Source organism: Astatotilapia calliptera, chromosome 6 (genome assembly GCF_900246225.1).
Source record: "Astatotilapia calliptera chromosome 6, fAstCal1.2, whole genome shotgun sequence".
NCBI classification, from domain to species: domain Eukaryota; kingdom Metazoa; phylum Chordata; class Actinopteri; order Cichliformes; family Cichlidae; genus Astatotilapia; species Astatotilapia calliptera.
Genome location: NC_039307.1, coordinates 17,447,246 through 17,466,722, shown reverse-complemented (window position 1 = coordinate 17,466,722; position 19,477 = coordinate 17,447,246). Strand labels below are relative to the sequence as shown.

Sequence of the window (19,477 nt, the reverse complement as noted above, 5' to 3'; positions counted from 1 at the left end):
CTGCCCTAAAACACAGAGTGCTAGGTAATGACTTCTGCCTGCGAGTGTGTGTCTCTGCGAGGGGCTGAAATACATGAATGACCTATTTTCCTCCAAATGCTCGTGTGATATATACAGACGCAGGAAGTCATGAGACAGTGCTCACCTGTGTCTGCAGACGTTCAGGAGGAGCCGGTCGCTCATTCACCTTGGAGGATCTGTGTTTTCCACTCTGGCTCTCTGAGGTCTTTGATGGATTAAACAGACAGGATGTTCTTGCCTTTTTAAACACAGCTGTTTGTGATAAACATGCCTGCAGTGACTGCATCTTACCTGTGTATGAAGAGATGCTGCCGATCGTCTCCGAGACGATCGTCCGTTCTCAGAGTCTCGACATTTCTCCCGTCTGTCTCTCCCTCTCTCTCTGCCTCTCCCCCTCTCATCTGACTCCAGCCTTGAACTGTAGAACTGGCTCGATCTGTCTATTTCATCTTGATACCTTAAAGTTAATGTGTAGAGGAAATGAAAAGAGGAAATATGTTTTGAAAGTGAACTTTTGCAGACCTCTGCAAAAGGTTCAAGAGCATGTTTATTTTCTCAGGCCATAAATTAATGCTATCAGTTACCACATCAGATAAATACATATCTTCAAAGAGTTTTCTGCCCACTAATTTTCCAGCTAGTGAAGGAGTGACGCACAGATCACAGCAGATTGTAGTGCACAAGTCCAGACTTTAAACACTAAGTGAAGCAACTGAACCAAAGTATTGCACTAACTGTTTATGGATTACAGCCATTTTTATACAATTATCAGAGAGTGCAATGGAATAAGGTCACTGGTGTTTACCGGTGATGTGACTGCTCATAGAAGTAGCAGGATGAATTGAGCATTTACAGGGCTATACTTTGTGGTCAGGTTCTGCCAAATGCCGAGAAATTGATTGGACAACTCTTCACGGTGCAAATGGATAATGACCCAAAACATACTGCACAAACATCTCAGTTTCTCAAGGCAAAGATTCAATGGCCAAGTGAGTCAGCTGATCTCAGCCTAACAGAGCATGCCTTTTAATTTTTTTTTTTAAACTGAAGCCAAAAACTGAAGGCGAAGAAAGCAAATAACAGCCAGCCGGTGGCTGCCCTGAAGACCTACCAGAGCATCTCAGAGGAGATAATTCAGGCAGTCACTGACTACAAAACACTTTTATCCACTAGTTTCTTTTGTAGCAGTTAAGTAGTGAAAGGCAATATGAAGTGCTGTTAATGTTGATTTTGGTTCCTGCAACATTACAACTGAAGATTTATAAGGTTTAAAATGTGGTAAGAAAACTTCAACTATAACTGCTAAAGCCTATTTTGGCTAGCGTGTGCATCTCAGAACCTCTGTCAGTCTTGGATGAGCTGAATATTTCTGTGTCCAACCACATTTCGGTTGGCATTTAGGTAAGGCCCAGTTAGGTGTTTAAACAGATGCAAGTGCTCAAAACTAGCAGTGAGACAATGCCACATCACCAACCTGTATGTCCTGAGTCTCTGGTCCCTGCATGGACTGGGACTCTGGTTCCTCAACCTCAGCCCTGGAAACTCTTCTTCTGATTCCACTTGGATCTTGGGAATATCAGCCAGCACTATGTAATCATCTATGGTCATCCCCACCTTAGATTTAGAAAAGATTTAGCATGTTAGCATGTGGCAAGACTGATTTTTATATAGTGTTTGTTAAACAAATAGATAATTCTAAAAACTGAAGCAAGTGCAGGAGTGCCTTAAATCTTCATTTCATTAATATGGCATAATGGAATATTTACTTTACCACTTTAAACACTTCCTAATGAGTTTATTGTGTCAGTTGCTAGTTGTGAATTAAAGATTAAGTCTTTTTTCATAGGTTTAGTCATTCTAAGTGCCAGAAAGGAGCATTATCCACAGTATGTTCATTGGCTAACAACTCAAGGTTGACAATCAGCCAAATTCCTGCTCACACGACTTATTTACCTCCTCAGCATCTACAGCAGCCTTTTTGGGTTCAGAGATCAGCAGGGTGTCCATGCCTCGTCTAATGGCGCTCCTGCTTCGGTCACCTATGACTTTGTTTTTTCCTTCATCGGCTTCATCTGTTCCTGTAATTGTAGCTTGTGACAGTGATCCACCAAAGACTTGCGAGACTGTGCCCCGCCTCGATGACGAGGATCCAGGTGAGGCCGGGATGCTGAGTAAAGAGTGTGCGGACCCCTGCCATGAGTTTTGTGGACTCAGCCTGCTGTCTCTGGAGCAGGGTTCTCTTTGTGGGGAGTGGCTGGTGCCGTAGCCGTTCCTGGCTGGTGAAACGTCACGACTGTTCCGAGTTCGAGTGTTGGTCAAGCTGTTGACAGCTGTTCTGATTCGTGGGGATGGTTGGGATAGCTCATATGAATTTTGCTGAAGAGCCGACGAGCCACGACGGGAGATAGACTCGAGATTTCTGTACAGCTTCTCAGAGTCTAAACTGTGCCTGTTCGAAGCTTGTGATGGACTTCCTGACTCTCGACTATATCCCTTTATAGCATCATATTCACCATTCTGTGAGAGCAAAGAGCCTGCACGCCTGTGAGATGGTGTGGCCCTGGAGGGAGACGCGGTGCGAGAGGCATTGGACAACTTCCGGCAGGATGGACTGGACCAGCCTGATGTATGGCAAGAAGGACCATATGATGGAAGCTGTGGAGAGCTGTGAGATGAAGTATGAGACCGAGTCTGACTCCTACAGAGGGAGCTCCCTCTCTGAGCTCCCACAGGCGATTCGGTGAGCTTGTAGCGTTCTGGACTCATAGAGCTGTGACGTGTCGGAGAATTTGTCAGGGAATCTCCTCGTCTAAAGTTTGAGTGGTATGTGTATCTCTGCGGGGATTCACTTCTCCAAGTTTCCTGCATATACGTCTCATGATTTCTTCGCTGGGAAGGCACTCCCAGGTTGACGTTCCTGTAAGGGACACAGGCCTTGGGCTCGGGAACATAGTTGCTTGGAAGGGGATGCCCCCGCTCGTAGTAACGAAACTGACGTTTTTTGTCCTCCTCAATCTGCTGCTCACCATCACCTCTTCTGTCGGGAGAGAAGTAACCGCTCTCTTGTCCCCTATCTCCCCAGGACTCTGAAAATCAAACAAATCTGTGATCATTGCCTTAATGTAAATGTAAATAGCTTATCAGAGAGGATTATCTTTCTGTAAAATGCTCATGATGGAGTTTAGTTCTAACTGGGATGCATGCCTGTGACTGACCTGACGCCTGGCGGGACCTGTTTCTCCCTCTCCTCTCATCCATCCAGGAGCTTTCAGTGCCTTGTGGGGGAGAGGAGTCCAGCCGTGTCATTTCTCTTTGAGCCACACAGTACCGCTCCAAGCTGGGGGATCGGCCCCTCTCTGAAGAATCCAACTGATTTGGAGAGCTGGGAGAGGTAGCAGACAATCAGTCGATGGGCGATAAATTGTTATTTGAATGCATCTAAAGTGTTTGCTCAAGTTAGTGAAGAAGTGCTTCAAGAACATCTTTACACATCTGCTGTGCTGTCAGTCTAAGATTTCCATCAGCTTTGTCTTTCGTTAAACTCTTGGCATTAAACAAAGAAGGAAAATAATGTTAATCTTCTTTTTCCATACAGGAACTTTCAGAGGAACTCAGAACTTAATTATGATCAGCAGAGGAAACCATCAAAACAGCCCCTGCTCACATGGTATTTAATTTTACGTACAAGAATTTTGGAGGTCGGGCTTACAGGTCAGAAGGATTAAGACTGATCACGTATTCATTTTATGGATTAGCACCGTCAGTAGGTTATATATAAAATATATATTTCTATAAACAGCATTGATTTTTTTCATACGTCAATTAAGTTACAGATTAATTTAATTATTAGCTTAATCAACTTAATTATTGGCATTATTAATGTATTAGTTAGGTGTTATCATGTACTTAATTCATCATTTATATATCATTACTCCTTCTTAGTATGCCATTTATAAAAGCAGATGTATTCTTAAGACCATCTTCAAGTTTCAACAGATTTTTCAAATAAATATAAAATGCTAGAGGAGTGTGTAGAGACTCACCGGTGCTGCTGCAGCTGTGATAAGAGGAAAAGACTCAGTGTACCGAATATAGAGCCTGAGTTATAGTTAGAGACTCTCTGAGATCACTACACTGTGAGAGAACAGTGCATATTCAGTGATTTGAACAGATGCCCCGAGTGCTACGGTAGTTATTATGGAAATATGATGAGAGCAGATTTTTGTCCACACAGATGAAGTGTATAAAACACTGATGTAATTATTACATTTTATGTTGATAATTATGCACCCCTTTCTATGCTGAATTTCCAGATAGAGAAGCTCACTGTGTCTGCACTATCAATAAACAGATCAGTTATCATTATTGTGGCACCACAACATCCAGCACCATCAGCAGTCAATCAGGTCCTCTTCCTCCTGAAAGCCCCACTTAGTCTAAACCTTTTCCTCAAAAGTTTAGAGCTCACCAAAGCAAGAACATTTAAAATATCAAGAACTATATATGTTGTTTTTTTTTAACTATCGGCACTTTAGACTCTGGAAGCTAGGGATCAAGTGAGGTTTGTGGTTTGCTGCCAGTGGTACTGGGACGTTGTACAAAAATGGTGAATAAAAAAAAGGAGGACCAAATTCTTCCTCCAAATTCATCAACTTCATCTCACATCGACGTCTTGAGGCTTGATCCTGGGATGCAATTGAGTGTTCCAACATGACAATGACCCCAAACACACATCAAAACGGGTTTGGAATGGATAAAGCACGCTTAACATTAAGCTTTGTGAATGGTCGTCTCAAAGCCCCGACATCAACCCTATTGAGGACTGAAGCCACAGTTGTGTAAGGAAAACCACAAATGTAAATGAACTCTACCAATACTGCCATAAAAAGTGATCAAATATGTATCCAGAATTATGCCAGAAACGACCAAAACAGTTTGGTTGAGGTGCAACTTTTTAAGGGACATTTAACCAAATATTAATGAGGGTATACTTTTGACCCTGTGTGGATTTAAGAAAATCCAAAATACATTAAAACTTGTGCACCCAGCTCTTGTTTTTAAAAATCTATACAGTGGACATTACAGTTCACATTATTAATACCCCAGAATTACCATGACATTCACACCCATGATGAGTGTACATAAATTTATGATCACAACTCCATGATTGAGCTAATGGATGTTATTGAGCTGGCCAGTCAGTGATACTCGTTCACTAACTCAGTGTATATAGTACAGGCAGGTTCTTGGTAAAAAAGTGGTTTCTTAAAAACGGGACACTGGATACACTCACCTGGATTGTATGTCAGTATCACCGATATTAAGTTCCCACTCAGGACTCAGACTGTGCTCTAGACTCCACTCGTAGGTCCAACCGCCTCTGACATCATCACTACTGGCACTTGTGGTCACCTCAGACAGGGCACATGTGTCGTCATCATCATCATCTGTATCCTGGTTTGTGGGGAGCAGAAACATATCTTAAGCATTTGGATTAATAGTGACAATTAGATATTTAAACTAAGAAAAATGCTGTCAATCAGAATGTTTTGTCTCTATTTTTGAAAACTATTTCAACTCAAAGTAAAAGTGTCGAAATAATGTCTGCTTTTTTTTTTATAACAGTTCAGTAATAACATGTTTAGCAGTCCTAACTTGGATAACTCAACCAATTTAAAACCAAAAAAACGACAGAATTCAACAAATTTATGGGAACCAAAATTGTCAGTTTGGCATAGTGACTGCAGCCTTGTCTAATTTGAATTATTCTGCAATTCTTAAAAAATATTTAACCTCCTAAAAGTGCAGGTTTCTCAGTTATTTGGATTTACAATAAACCAGCCAATGCTTATATCTAATTATGACCCACTAAAAGCTTCATACAGCAACTATGTGATGGCATGTGTCTACTCACTTTAAAAATCAAACAAGTCACAGCAAAACAAACTGAATTTTTATACAAAAGTAAAAAACAAACTAACTTGCTGAGTCTGAGCATTAACACAAATTCCACTTACTGTCACTGATCACTGACCTTCAGGCAAATCTGCTGTCAAAGCTGTGTAGCCACTTCTGTCTTTGCTTCTCCAGTCGTTCCAGCTAAGCCAACACATCTAGCCTGCACAGGACGTAACTCAAGCTAGTCTCTGGTCATGCTCATCATTATTTCATTGCTCCAGTGCTTTTACATCACCAGAACTGCCCACTTACTGTCTTTCTTATCATTATCTTGATCTCTCCTTCTGGTCAGCTTCTCATTAACACAAAACTTTTTCTTCTCATTTTAGCTCCTGATGCTTCCTGGATGCAGGACTAAATAAAATGCATTTGTTTTACTCTGTTTTCACTTGAAAATAAAATCTACATTCGAGTCATGATGTTGACTAACATAAGTTTCACAATGACATTGCTCTGAATAATAAGTTAAGTGGGCCGGTGTTGCACGAGGATATGTGCCTGCATGTGTAATATGGGCGTATCAGATTACAACCTATTCCCTAAGGATGGTAATGAGCTTTCATTAATTAATGATACAGAATCAAATGCCACCATCCTTCTCCCACCTCCACAATTTTATCACTTGGTAATTGTATTACAGGCTGACATCATTCTTGTAAATTGTCATTTTATTTGATTTTAAATGTTTATAAAACTGTCGTATAAGCAAAGAATCTGAGCATCTGGGTAGTCAACCTGAACCTTTGGTACACAAATATATAGAACTGTGCAATGTTGACCCTGTTTTGCACCCATCGTATGAATTATAAATATGGGCTGGTTACCTAGGAAACAAACCAAAATTATGTTGCGCTTGTGAATTGTTTTTGAGCTGTTGGACTGAATAAATCACAAAAGAATGGATCTACAATTTTCATCACCTCAATGAGGGCTTCCAGTCAGAGACCATAAGGGTAAGGCGGTATATCTGTGCTAATCAGAAAGTTCTTCTTTAAATCTGTGTTAATCCAAACTTGACCTTTTATCTTTTGGATATAAGAATTCATAGCTTCATCATTTTCAAATTTGTGAATAAATTGTTTAAAGTTTTATCAAAACTTTGGCTGCTTCACCATAACAAACGATCTGCCTCCAACCTTTGACTCTGCTTAGCACAGAGATCCTGACCATCTGTTCAAGTCAAAGCAATTTCAATTTTATTCAATTTTATTTATATGGTGCCAAATCAAATGAAATCAAATGAAATTAAAGACTCTAGAAAAACACAGAGAAAACCCCAACAATCAAACGACCCCCTTTGAGCAAGTACTTGGCAACAGTGGAAAAGAAAAACTCCCTTTTGACAAGAAGAAACCTCTGGCAATATATGTATGCATCCTTAATGAAGCAGAGGATTACCAGACAGATAGTAGCTAAAGTAAGACTTACAAGTTTTAGGTCACTGTAATAAAGGGTATTAATAATAATAATAAATAAATACGTTTTTATTTATATAGCACCTTTCAAGACAGAATCACAAAGTGCTGCACATAAGATTACAAGTCATAAAAAGATTTAAAAAGAGAAAATAAAACAGGCAATAAAATAAACTAAAGGTTTTTTGTGAGACCATAAAAACCTTTAGTTTCCATTCTTTAGTATCTTTAGCAACACAAACATGACCCTTGCTCCACATTTGGTTTTTTGGGATCTGGTCAAAAAGACCTGGGAAATGCTCAAATCCCTCTTCTAGGTTTAAAAACTTGTAAGTGGCCTTGTGATCAGTTATATGATCAGCTGAACGATGCTTTATCTTTAATTTAAAGACTTTGTACATACCCAGGTGGCTACACAGAAAGCACAGTAGCTGATGTAGCTACATACCAGCTCCTGCAGAGTATCCTGTTGTGCAGCATCTGCTGCAGGAGCGCCGCTGACGTGCATGTGATCTGGCCGCAGGCAGGAGCTACAGCGGGAGGGGTCAAAGGTGTTGGGCTGGAACTGGCAACAGTAACAGTCTTCAGCAGGGGGCGACATGGTCCTGTCCTGTCCTCCGAAGCTTAGGGTGCACATTTCCAGACACATTACTGCTCTAACTCCATTTGATTGACTGGTTTCATTGCACCTGGAGTGCTGTTATTTCCCAGGAGGCTCTTGGTGGGATCTTGGTGGGAGTTCATTAGCATAAACACAATCAAAACAATTGAATACTTATTATACTAATTAAGCAGACTTTAGGAGATTAAAGGTTAATTCTCTAGCTTTTTATATCTGAATTGCTTATAAGCTGAAGCATGATTCTTAAAAAACAGCTGCTCTGTTGCTATAAATTGATCTCATTGAGTCATAGCACTTACAGTGTTGTGTATGTAATGCTGAACTAAAGTGAAATACACACCACTACTGCTTGTATACCTTTACACCTGCTCACCTGCTTGTAAAAGAAACCCCCTAGTATATGTCTGTGAAGTATATATTAATGGTTTGTAAATCTCTAATGGAAAATAAAAAATTGTTTACCTTGGTGACATAATCCAATGGTTTACAGAGGTTATATCCAAAAAAGAATCCTCCAGCAAAACTTGACATCAGAATGGAAATGATCTCGTGCTACCATGCAGGAGTTAAAGACTGTGGTCTTTTGTCAGAAAGCAAACTTTCATTGGTTCTCACAGGGCCCCAATATGGCAATTGTGTCCTATCAGGTATCATCACCTTTAGAAAATGAAACTGAGCACTAACTCCTCTTAACAGATGTCTTATGGCTGATGATGTGCTGCTGCACAGATGGTTGCCCTCACCCTGAAGCCTCAAAGGAAAGAGATAACTGGACAGAGAGTACAACCAACATAACATGATACACATGACCAAATCATACTGTATCTTAAATAATAATTTTTACTGGGTGCAAGAAAGTAAACACAGAAACTGATGTTGTTCTTAAGATTAGGGAAAAATTAAATTGTGGATGTATGTCCTCGACCTTTGTCTTATTCATGTGTATTCACCACAAACACTAAACATCGAAAACTTTCAAATAATCGTTTTTTGGGATATTTGTTCTTTAAGCCAGGTGCTGAAACCTCTGAAACTACATCAAGCACCTTAATAGCTTAGCTTGGCAAAAAGACTGGTAACACTGGGACATAAGTAACCAAGTGGGAACACCAGCAGTTCCGCATAAGGGTTTGTCTGCTGGTTGATTGCAATTTCCTGTCTTTATATTAAAGTAAAACAAACACACAGTTTTACACTGTAGGGCCTCTCATTTTTCTGCCTAAAGCCTGCCAATCGAGTAAAAATGTTTGCAGATTTGTAATTTTTTACATGCAGTCCACTCACATTTAGATTATCAAGTATTTAAGAGAGTTTAGTAAATTTCAGTGATGAGTCTGAGGCCATTTTCCTGCACCTACACAATATGGGGGCTGCAAATAAACACCATAAGTCATTTGTGTTATTAGTATTGGCTTGATACCAGGGTAATCACAGTACAGAAACTTTAATCTAGCAACACTTAGTGGTGTTACTCGCTGATGCTCATATGGGTGTTAAATGTCTGTAAAGTTGTAGTGATGGAGGCCATAGCAGCTTTGTAGCAAGAAGGTTGTTGTTCTCCCTGTGTCTGTGTGGGTTCTCTGCAGGGTACTCTCTTGGTCCCCAACAACCCTGAATTGGAAAAGCAGAAGAAAATGTTTTCCCTGAGTCATAACAAATAAATATATGAAAATGCAACAGTTCTATGGATAAAAATGTCTTGTTGATGCCAGAGGTCAGAGGAGAATGGCTGCACTGCTTTGAGCTCATAGGACGGCAACAGTAACTCAAATAACCTTTCAATACAACCAAGCTGTGCAGAAGAGCATATCTAAATGCACAACACCTTAACAGCAGCATAAGACCACACCGGGTGCCACTCCTGTCAGCTAAGAATAGCAAATGGACACAATACTTCAAACATTGCCTGGTCTGAGTACAAGTTTCTGCTGTGATATTCATATTAAGACAGTTCTCAAGACAAAAAGGGGCCCAGCCCTGTATCTCTAATGGTGTATCTAATATTTCTTGATATCAAATTATTTGATGGATTGAATTCAAACAACCTTAGCCTAAACAAAATGGGCCACAGAAAAAAAGTTAAGGTAATACAGAACATGAACTCAACTAATTTAATTCAAATTCAGTAACACAGCCAATTTTTTTTGCAGCAAACTCCTATAAGTGAGCAAATCTCTGAGAGCTGCTGGCATCATTGGCTAATTTCTATCGGGAATACTCAGTCTGCTTTCTTCTGGGATTATTATGCTTGAGCAAGCCACGAGAGGGGGCCTTTGGTTTCAACAGGGACGTACAGTACACAAACTGAGGACAAACATTAAATGCTCACAATCACTCTCTACTGTTTTCTCCCCCTACAGTGCCTGGCCACGGACCATCTGCTTGTAGATCCCCACACTGCTCATCAAACGTCCGCAGAGGTTCTGTGTATTTATAAACGCACTTTAATCTGCCTCTTGTTATAAAATGACAGTTGAGAATGAAGCGCTCAGGCCCACTTTGCTTCTTGTGAGTGTGCGCATGTGTCTCGTTTTAGAACATGTTCACAGTTTGTGATGATTAATTACAGTTTCGTAAGCCTACATTTTGTCAAGCAGCGGTATCAAATGAACTCCCAAGACGAAGTATAATTAAAGATTTTTGGCAAGTAAAATGACAATTAAGGGGAGATATTTTTGTCTTTGCTGTGTGTCACATGCGTACTGTAGCTACATTCAGCTGCTCTGGCAGCAGTTGGTGTAATGAGAGAGTGGAGCCAGTATCCATGGAAATGCAGTTGGAAAAGTTCACCTCACACAAGTTGAAACTAACACCAAGGTAAACATGTTAATGACTGCATTAAAGCTACAGTGGGGCAAAAAAGTATTTAGTCAGCCACCGATTGTGCAAGTTCCCCCACTTAAAATGATGACAGAGGTCAGTAATTTGCACCAGAGGTACACTGCAACTGTGAGAGACAGAATGTGAAAATAAAATCCATGAATCCACATGGTAGGATTTGTAAAGAATTTATTCGTAAATCAGGGTGGAAAATAAGTATTTGGTCAATAACAAAAATACAACTCAATACTTTGTAACATAACCTTTGTTGGCAATAACAGAGGTCAAACGTTTACTATAGGTCTTTACCAGGTTTGCACACACAGTAGCTGGTATTTTGGCCCATTCCTCCATGCAGATCTTCTCGAGAGCAGTGATGTTTTGGGGCTGTCGCCGAGCAACACGGACTTTCAACTCCCGCCACAGATTTTCTATGGGGTTGAGGTCTGGAGACTGGCTAGGCCACTCCAGGACTTTCAAATGCTTCTTACGGAGCCACTCCTTTGTTGCCCGGGCGGTGTGTTTTGGATCATTGTCATGTTGGAAGACCCAGCCTCGTTTCATCTTCAAAGTTCTCACTGATGGAAGGAGGTTTTGGCTCAAAATCTCACGATACATGGCCCCATTCATTTTGTCCTTAACACGGATCAGTCGTCCTGTCCCCTTGGCAGAAAAACAGCCCCATAGCATGATGTTTCCACCCCCATGCTTCACAGTAGGCATGGTGTTCTTGGGATGCAACTCAGTATTCTTCTTCCTCCAAACACGACGAGTTGAGTTTATACCAAAAAGTTCTACTTTGGTTTCATCTGACCACATGACATTCTCCCAATCCTCTGCTGTATCATCCATGTGCTCTCTGGCAAACTTCAGACGGGCCTGGACATGCACTGGCTTCAGCAGCGGAACACGTCTGGCACTGCGGGATTTGATTCCCTGCCGTTGTAGTGTGTTACTGATGGTGACCTTTGTTACTTTGGTCCCAGCTCTCTGCAGGTCATTCACCAGGTCCCCCCGTGTGGTTCTGGGATCTTTGCTCACCGTTCTCATGATCATTTTGACCCCACGGGATGAGATCTTGCGTGGAGCCCCAGATCGAGGGAGATTATCAGTGGTCTTGTATGTCTTCCATTTTCTGATGATTGCTCCCACAGTTGATTTTTTCACACCAAGCTGCTTGCCTATTGTAGATTCACTCTTCCCAGTCTGGTGCAGGTCTACAATACTTTTCCTGGTGTCCTTCGAAAGCTCTTTGGTCTTGGCCATGGCGGAGTTTGGAGTCTGACTGTTTGAGGCTGTGGACAGGTGTCTTTTATACAGATGATGAGTTCAAACAGGTGCCATTCATACAGGTAACGAGTGGGGGACAGAAAAGCTTCTTACAGAAGACGTTACAGGTCTGTGAGAGCCAGAGATTTTCCTTGTTTGAGGTGACCAAATACTAATTTTCCACCCTGATTTACGAATAAATTCTTTACAAATCCTACCATGTGGATTCATGGATTTTTTTTTCACATTCTGTCTCTCACAGTTGAAGTGTACCTCTGGTGCAAATTACTGACCTCTGTCATCATTTTAGGTGGGGGAACTTGCACAATCGGTGGCTGACTAAATACTTTTTTGCCCCACTGTATTTCATGGCCACATAGAGATTTTATTCCTCCCCCATGTTGAGCACTGAGGTAGTCCAGGTTTTCTGTTGCTGTTTTTTTTTTCTGGCAAGGTTATTCAAAAACACTGGCTGACTGAATTTTGATAAACTTTGCGGAAAGATGTAGCATGAAAAAACAAAAAGGCAAGCAAAACGTGTGGATCTGGATCATTTTTACTATACAATTGCAACCTTGGTCTATCCATTTCAAATGTTAGTAGAAGCATGTGTCCTTGGCAGTGGAGAGGGATGTGCTCTCTGATTGTCAATTTTTCTGTTTTTCCTGAGTAATTAGTGATGATGACTCTACTGTTCATAAACACACTTAGAAGCTAAGGTCTGAATTGGCTCCTCAATTAAGATTTTGGCAGACCTGTGAAAAACTAAGTACGCCTTTCCTGGTGTTGTACATCTAAGTACATCCAGCCAGGTGTTGATATTCAGATGCACTTGATCAATCATTATCATTATCTGTCAGGCTTTCTAGGTTTGGATGTCCTAACAAGGTCAGAGAAAATGCAAAAATTCAAGAGTTACATCTCAGACTCAGTTAGCATGCTAAATGCTAAAACACATGACTGTACATTTAGAAAAATGCTGAAAAAGTATGGCTTGTTTCGAAGAGTTTCCAGGAGAAAGTCTCTTTTATATAAAAATAACATGGCAGCACTGCTCAAGTTTGCAGAGTTGTCCTGGAACAATGTCCTTTAGAAATAACAGAACAAAGTGGAAATGTTTGACCGTACTATCTTAATTAAAACACAACATGTCAGCACAAACTCATACTAGCATGCATGGTGGTGGAGGGCTGACAGTTTGGGCTCGTTTTGCAGCCACAGCATCTGTGTAGCATCACTGAGTTGACCATGAACTTCTCTGCATGACTTAAAAATGCAAATAGACAATGAAAGCAAGCACAGCAGCAAAAGAATCAAGTTGTTGGAATGGCCGATTCAAAAGCTAGAGCTCAACCTGATTGAAATTCTGTGCTGGAATCTAAAGAATGCCCTCAAATCTCTATGGAATAAACAAGTAGTACAAAACTATAGAGGGCTTGCAACAACATAAAAGAGACCAATGAAGTTTTACAGAAAATGATTATTTCAAGTTATTGCTGCAAAAGCTGTTGCTGCAGGCTATTGAACTATGGGATGTACTTATTTTTACAAAGCACTGTAAAAGAAAAATCACTCAGTTCCCTGATTATTTGTTATTATAAGAAGAAGAAGAAGAAAGTGTGTACATTATTGTACTTTATTGAGCCCCGTGGGGAAATTGCTCTCTGCATTTAACCCATTCACTCAGTGAAGCAGTGGGCAGCCATTGGGCGCCCGGGGAGCAGTGTGTAGGGACGGTACCTTGCTCAGGGGCACCTCAGGGTAGCTGTTAAGGGGAATCAAACCCCCGACCTTCCGATCATGGGGCAACCACTCTACCTACTGAGCTATCCCTGCCCATAAAGTCCATCTTTTCCTTTCACTGATGGATTGGGAGCTGTATGGTGGATAAATGTAACACTCCATGTGTTGGAGCTCAAATAGAGCATTATACAGTATATAGAAAGTGATTCTGGACACAAACTTTTTTTTATTGTTAGTTTAAAGCTAGTTTTCACAATAAAAATTACATTGTTTAACCCTTTCACGCATAGCGGTCACTACAGTGGACAGCTATTCAAAGGCCGTTTTTTTGTATTTGTGTCAGTGTTGATGGACATAAATGACTACATTGGACACTGATGTGTCACTCCATACCCTTCCACCCACTGGTTGTTTAATGTTACTATAGATGTATGACGTGTTTCATTGTAATTATTGTAATTTAACCCTGTCATGTATGAATTATGACAACCTCAATCAGGATTTCTTCCTTAAGTATTTTTATTCATCTTTTCATGCCTAAAGTGTCATGGTCTCCGTGCCTGCCCGGTCGGCCCCACAAGGCTACAATTGCTGTTTCTGTTCTCTCCCTCTCTGCCTGGGCGGAGCTCACTGTGGGCTCCTGCCCTTGGCCCACACACACACCTGACAACACTCACCCATCATCACCAGGAGCACTATTTGAGGCTGGAACACAGATCCTCTCGTCGCTGGATGATTGTACCCCTAACGTTAGTGTTCTCACAGCTCTTGTGCTTCATATTCGTGATTTGTGATTAGTTGGTGACCTGCCTTCTCGTCTGCCTCAGATCTCCCCCCCCCGGGACCTGCGACCTCCCTGCTGCGGGAACGTGTGTGAGTGTGAGCGAAGAAGACGTGAGCGAGTTACCCTGTGATTCCCCCGGAGTTTTGGATCCCTTCACTGTACATATATTGCACTGGCACTGTAAATAAACTACACCTTGGAGATACCTTACCGCTCTGCGTTTGAATCCCTGTACCAGATCGTGACAGAATCATCCAGCCACGGAAATGGATTCAGCAGATCCAGCGGTCTCGACTCCCACCCTCGCCACTTTGGCCGCGATGCTGGCACGCCACGGGCAGATGTTCATTCACCTTCGAGCAGAGCTCGCGAACCTCACACAGGCTGTGGCCCGGCTAACACCGCTACCGGCCGCTCCACTGGTCGCCGCTCCTCCGTCGGAGGCGCCAGCTCCAGCAGTAAGTACCTGCTCCCTCACCTGTTCACGTTGACAGATTCCTCCCCACTCCCAGGGCTTTCACGGGAGAGATTGATAAATGTGCTGGTTTCCTCACTCAGTGTGCCCTTCAGTTTCGCCAGCAACCGCAAGCCTTTTCTACTTATGGTGCGAAAATCGCTTATATCGTCCAGTTACTCCAGGACCGTGCTCTAACCTGGGCTCAAGCTGCGCTTCAGGCGGAGCCGGACATCACCTTTTCTGACTTTCTTACTAAGTTTAAAGGTGTGTTTGACAGGAAAGCCACAACTGCCACCGCCGGCCAGCGCTTGCTTGCGCTTAAACAAGGTAAACGCAGCATGGCTGATTTTTCTATTGACTTTTCTACCTTGGCTGAACAGGCGAAATGGGGGGAAGAGGCCCTTAAAAGTGCATTGCTCACTAATATTAATGAGGAAATAAAGAATGAACTAATGCTCCGTGAACTGCCTTCCTCCCTGGATGCGCTTCTGGTTTTGTGTATGCGGGTGGACGATCAGGTGCGCGCACATCGGAGCGCACGCGCACGTTCGGGGCATGCCCCGCTGGACTTTTGTGGGACCCCTACTGCAGCCCATGGGTCGTGTGACGCCGACACCGGGGATGGGGAAGAGCCCATGCAGCTTGGGCGCTCACGGCTGTCGCCCGCGGAGCGCCAGCGCCGTCTTGCCTCCGGTGAGTGCGTTTATTGCAGCCGTAAAGGCCACTCTGTCTCCTCCTGCCCAACGCTGGCAAAAGGGCGCGCTCACCAGTGATCGTGAGGGTGCTGGTGGGCGATCTGTCGAGTGAAAGCCCTCTCCCCAGACTTCTTTTGCCGGCTACTCTGCGTGTTCGGACTGTTTCTCATTCTCTCTCCGTTCTCATTGACTCTGGGGCTGAGCAGAACTTTATTGACACCTCACTCGCCGCCAAACTGAACATCGCCTTGGAGCCTCTGTCACGCCCCCTCCGCGTTCACGCACTGTCGGGCCAGCGCCTGCCTGACATCACTCATGTTTCTGAATTCCTTTCATTATCTCTCTCTGGCAATCACGCAGAAAGGATTTGTTTTTTTTTTCGTTTAAGGCTCCTCTCACTCCGCTGGTTCTGGGTCACCCCTGGCTTGTCCTCCACAACCCGCATATCGACTGGGAGAAGGGTGCCGTACTAGGTTGGAGTGTGGCCTGCCATATGAACTGCCTCCGGGCTGCGGCTTCCCCCGTTTCGCTCCCACCCACGGCCTCGCCGTCGGACGCCCCGGACCTCTCGATGGTTCCGCGGGTTTATCATGATCTGCGGGATGTTTTTTGTAAGGATCGGGCGCGGTCCCTTCCCTCGCACCGCCCGTACGATTGTGCCGTCGATCTTCTTCCTGGAGCTCCGCTGCCGTCTAGCCGCCTGTACAGCCTCTCCCGGCCTGAGAGGGATGCTATGGAGCGTTACATCTCGGAGTTGCTGGCGGCAGGGTTGATTCGCCCCTCCTCTTCCCCTGTCGCGGCTGGGTTTTTTTTCGTGGATAAGAAGGATGGTTCGCTGCGGCCGTGTATTGACTTTCGGGGCCTTAATCAGATCACTGTTAAGAACAAATACCCTTTGCCGTTGCTTTCCTCCGCCTTTGAACTGCTTCAAGGCATGACCGTCTTTACCAAGCTGGATCTGCGCAACGCTTACCACCTGGTGCGCATCAGAGAGGGGGATGAGTGGAAGACCGCGTTCAATACGCATCGGGGCCACTTTGAGTATCTCGTGATGCCGTTTGGGCTGACTAACGCCCCCGCAGTGTTTCAGGCGATGGTTAATGATGTCCTTCGTGATTTTGTTAACCGTTGTGTATTTGTGTACTTGGATGACATCTTGATCTTTTCTAAGACACTCGAGGAGCACAAGGTCCATGTCCGGCAGGTCCTGCTACGCCTTCTGGAGAACCGGCTCTTTGTGAAGGGGGAGAAGTGCGATTTCCACGTGGCGTCAGTGAGTTTTCTGGGCCACATTATCGAGAAGGGGGACTTGCGGACTGATCCGGAGAAAGTGCGGGCTGTGGTGGAATGGCCTACTCCTCCTGATCGCCGCCAAGTGCAACGTTTTTTGGGATTCGCCAACTTTTACAGACGGTTCATTCGCGATTTCAGCAGAATCGCTCTCCCTCTCACTAAACTCACCTCTCCCAAAGTTCCCTTCCAGTGGGATTCTGCCGCTCAGCGAGCCTTCGCCCTGCTCAAGGACAGGTTCACCACTGCTCCCATACTCCGGCAACCGGACCTTACACGGCAGTTCGTTGTGGAGGTGGACGCGTCGGACTCCGGGGTTGGGGCAGTTCTTTCTCAACAGCTGGACGGTAAGCTGCACCCGTGTGCCTTTTATTCTCGCCGTCTCTCCCCAGCAGAGTGTAACTATGACATCGGGGACCGGGAGCTTCTGGCCGTCAAGCTGGCCCTGGAGGAGTGGAGACATTGGTTGGAGGGAGCGGCACAACCATTCATCGTCTGGACGGATCACAAGAATCTGGAGTACCTGCGCTCGGCTAGACGTCTCAATTCCCGGCAAGCCAGGTGGGCGCTGTTTTTTGCTCGTTTTGACTTCACTATCACCTACAGGCCAGGAACACGGAACGTAAAGCCAGACGCCCTGTCCAGGCAATTCTCCATCACTGGGGAGGACTCGGACCCTGAGCCTGTCCTCCCGGCCGCCTGCGTAATTGGAGCCATCTCCTGGGAGATCGAGGGGCTCATCCAAGAGGCGCAGGAGACCGAACCGGATCCTGGCACTGGTCCACCTGGTCGCCTCTTCGTTCCTTCAGCCGTCCGCTCTCAGGTTCTCCAGTGGGCTCACACCGCCCGCTTTTCATGCCATCCTGGGGTCCTCCGCACCTGCTCGTTCCTCCGACGTTACTTCTGGTGGCCTGCTATGGCTAGGGATGCCAAGGAGTACGTAGCGGCCTGTTCGACCTGCGCCCGGAATAAGCTTTCGTACCGCCCTCCACCGGGTCTTCTGCAGCCTCTCTCTACACCAGCCCGACCGTGGTCCCATGTTTCTTTGGACTTTGTCACGGGGCTGCCGCCCTCCGCTGGTAACACCGCCATACTTACCATTATCGATCGTTTCTCCAAAGCTGCACACTTCGTCGCCCTCCCGAAGCTCCCCTCTGCCTTGGAGACGGCCCAGCTCCTCACCTCCCATGTGTTCCGTCTTCACGGGATCCCCGAGGACATCGTCTCGGATAGAGGGCCGCAATTCACGTCCCGTGTTTGGAGGGAGTTCTGCTCCGCACTGGGGGCCAAGGTCAGTCTGTCTTCCAGTTTCCATCCACAGAGTAACGGACAATCGGAGCGGGCCAACCAGGAGCTGGAAGCTGCCCTCCGCTGTGTCGCTTCGCACAACCAATCGACCTGGAGTGAACAGCTTCCATGGATCGAATACGCCCACAACAGCCACACGTCCTCCGCCACGGGCAAGTCTCCCTTCGAAGCGTCCCTGGGCTATCAATCACCTTTGCTCCCGGCCATCGAAGGTGAGCACTCCGTTCCTTCTGTACAGGCTCACCTCCGCGGGTGCCGTCATGCCTGGCGGGCGACTCGGGCTGCCCTACTCCGTACTAAGGAGCGGAACAAGACCCTCGCTGACCGTCGCCGGACACCGGCCCCCGTGTACACCATCGGTCAACAGGTATGGCTGGCTACCCGTTTTGTGCCGCTACGGACTGAGTCAAAGAAGCTGTCTCCTCAGTTTATTGGCCCTTTTCCCGTGGAAGCCGTTGTGAACCCTGTGTCTGTCCGCCTCAAGCTGCCGCGCAACATGCGCATTCACAATGTCTTCCATGTGTCTCAGGTCAAGCCGGTGCTCTCCAGCCCGTTGTGCCCTCCCTCCAGGGCCCCGCCGCCCTCCCCGGCTCGTGGATGGTCAGCTGGTCTACAATATCACCCGCATCATGGACTCCCGGCGCCGGGGTCGGGGTTTTCAGTACCTGGTTGACTGGGAGGGCTACGGGATAGAGGAACGCTCCTGGGTGCCTCGAGCTGCTGTCCTGGATGGGGCCATGCTCCGGGACTTCCACCGCAGGCATCCAGGTAAGCCTGGTGGGTCACCGGCCCACCGGCCCACACACACACCTGACAACACTCACCCATCATCACTATTTGAGGACTATTTGAGGCTGGAACACTATTTGAGGCTGGAACACAGATCCTCTCGTCGCTGGATGATTGTACCCCTAACGTTAGTGTTCTCACAGCTCTTGTGCTTCATATTCGTGATTTGTGATTAGTTGGTGACCTGCCTTCTCGTCTGCCTCAGATCTCCCCCCCCTGGGACCTGCGACCTCCCTGCTGCGGGAACGTGTGTGAGTGTGAGCGAAGAAGACGTGAGCGAGTTACCCTGTGATTCCCCCGGAGTTT

General features: G+C 45.1%; 1 protein-coding gene across 2 annotated transcripts in view; it reads right to left on the bottom strand.

Moving 5' to 3' along the window:
* The window catches only part of LOC113024069 (TRIO and F-actin-binding protein-like), a 100,864-nt gene that overhangs the window by 7,309 nt on the left and 74,078 nt on the right, over positions 1–19,477 (bottom strand). The window contains exons 2-9 of one of the 2 annotated variants that reach the window (XM_026170688.1): positions 8,479–9,627; positions 7,843–8,122; positions 5,315–5,475; positions 3,237–3,403; positions 1,975–3,107; positions 1,496–1,635; positions 313–478; positions 146–226 (exon numbers count right to left, since the gene is read on the bottom strand). In XM_026170688.1, coding sequence (XP_026026473.1) covers positions 146–226; positions 313–478; positions 1,496–1,635; positions 1,975–3,107; positions 3,237–3,403; positions 5,315–5,475; positions 7,843–8,043 — 2,049 coding nt within the window. In that variant the 5' untranslated portion in view covers positions 8,044–8,122; positions 8,479–9,627. Of the gene's footprint in view, positions 1–145; positions 227–312; positions 479–1,495; positions 1,636–1,974; positions 3,108–3,236; positions 3,404–5,314; positions 5,476–7,842; positions 9,628–19,477 lie in introns of both variants that reach the window. The other variant, XM_026170689.1, reaches the window with a different exon arrangement.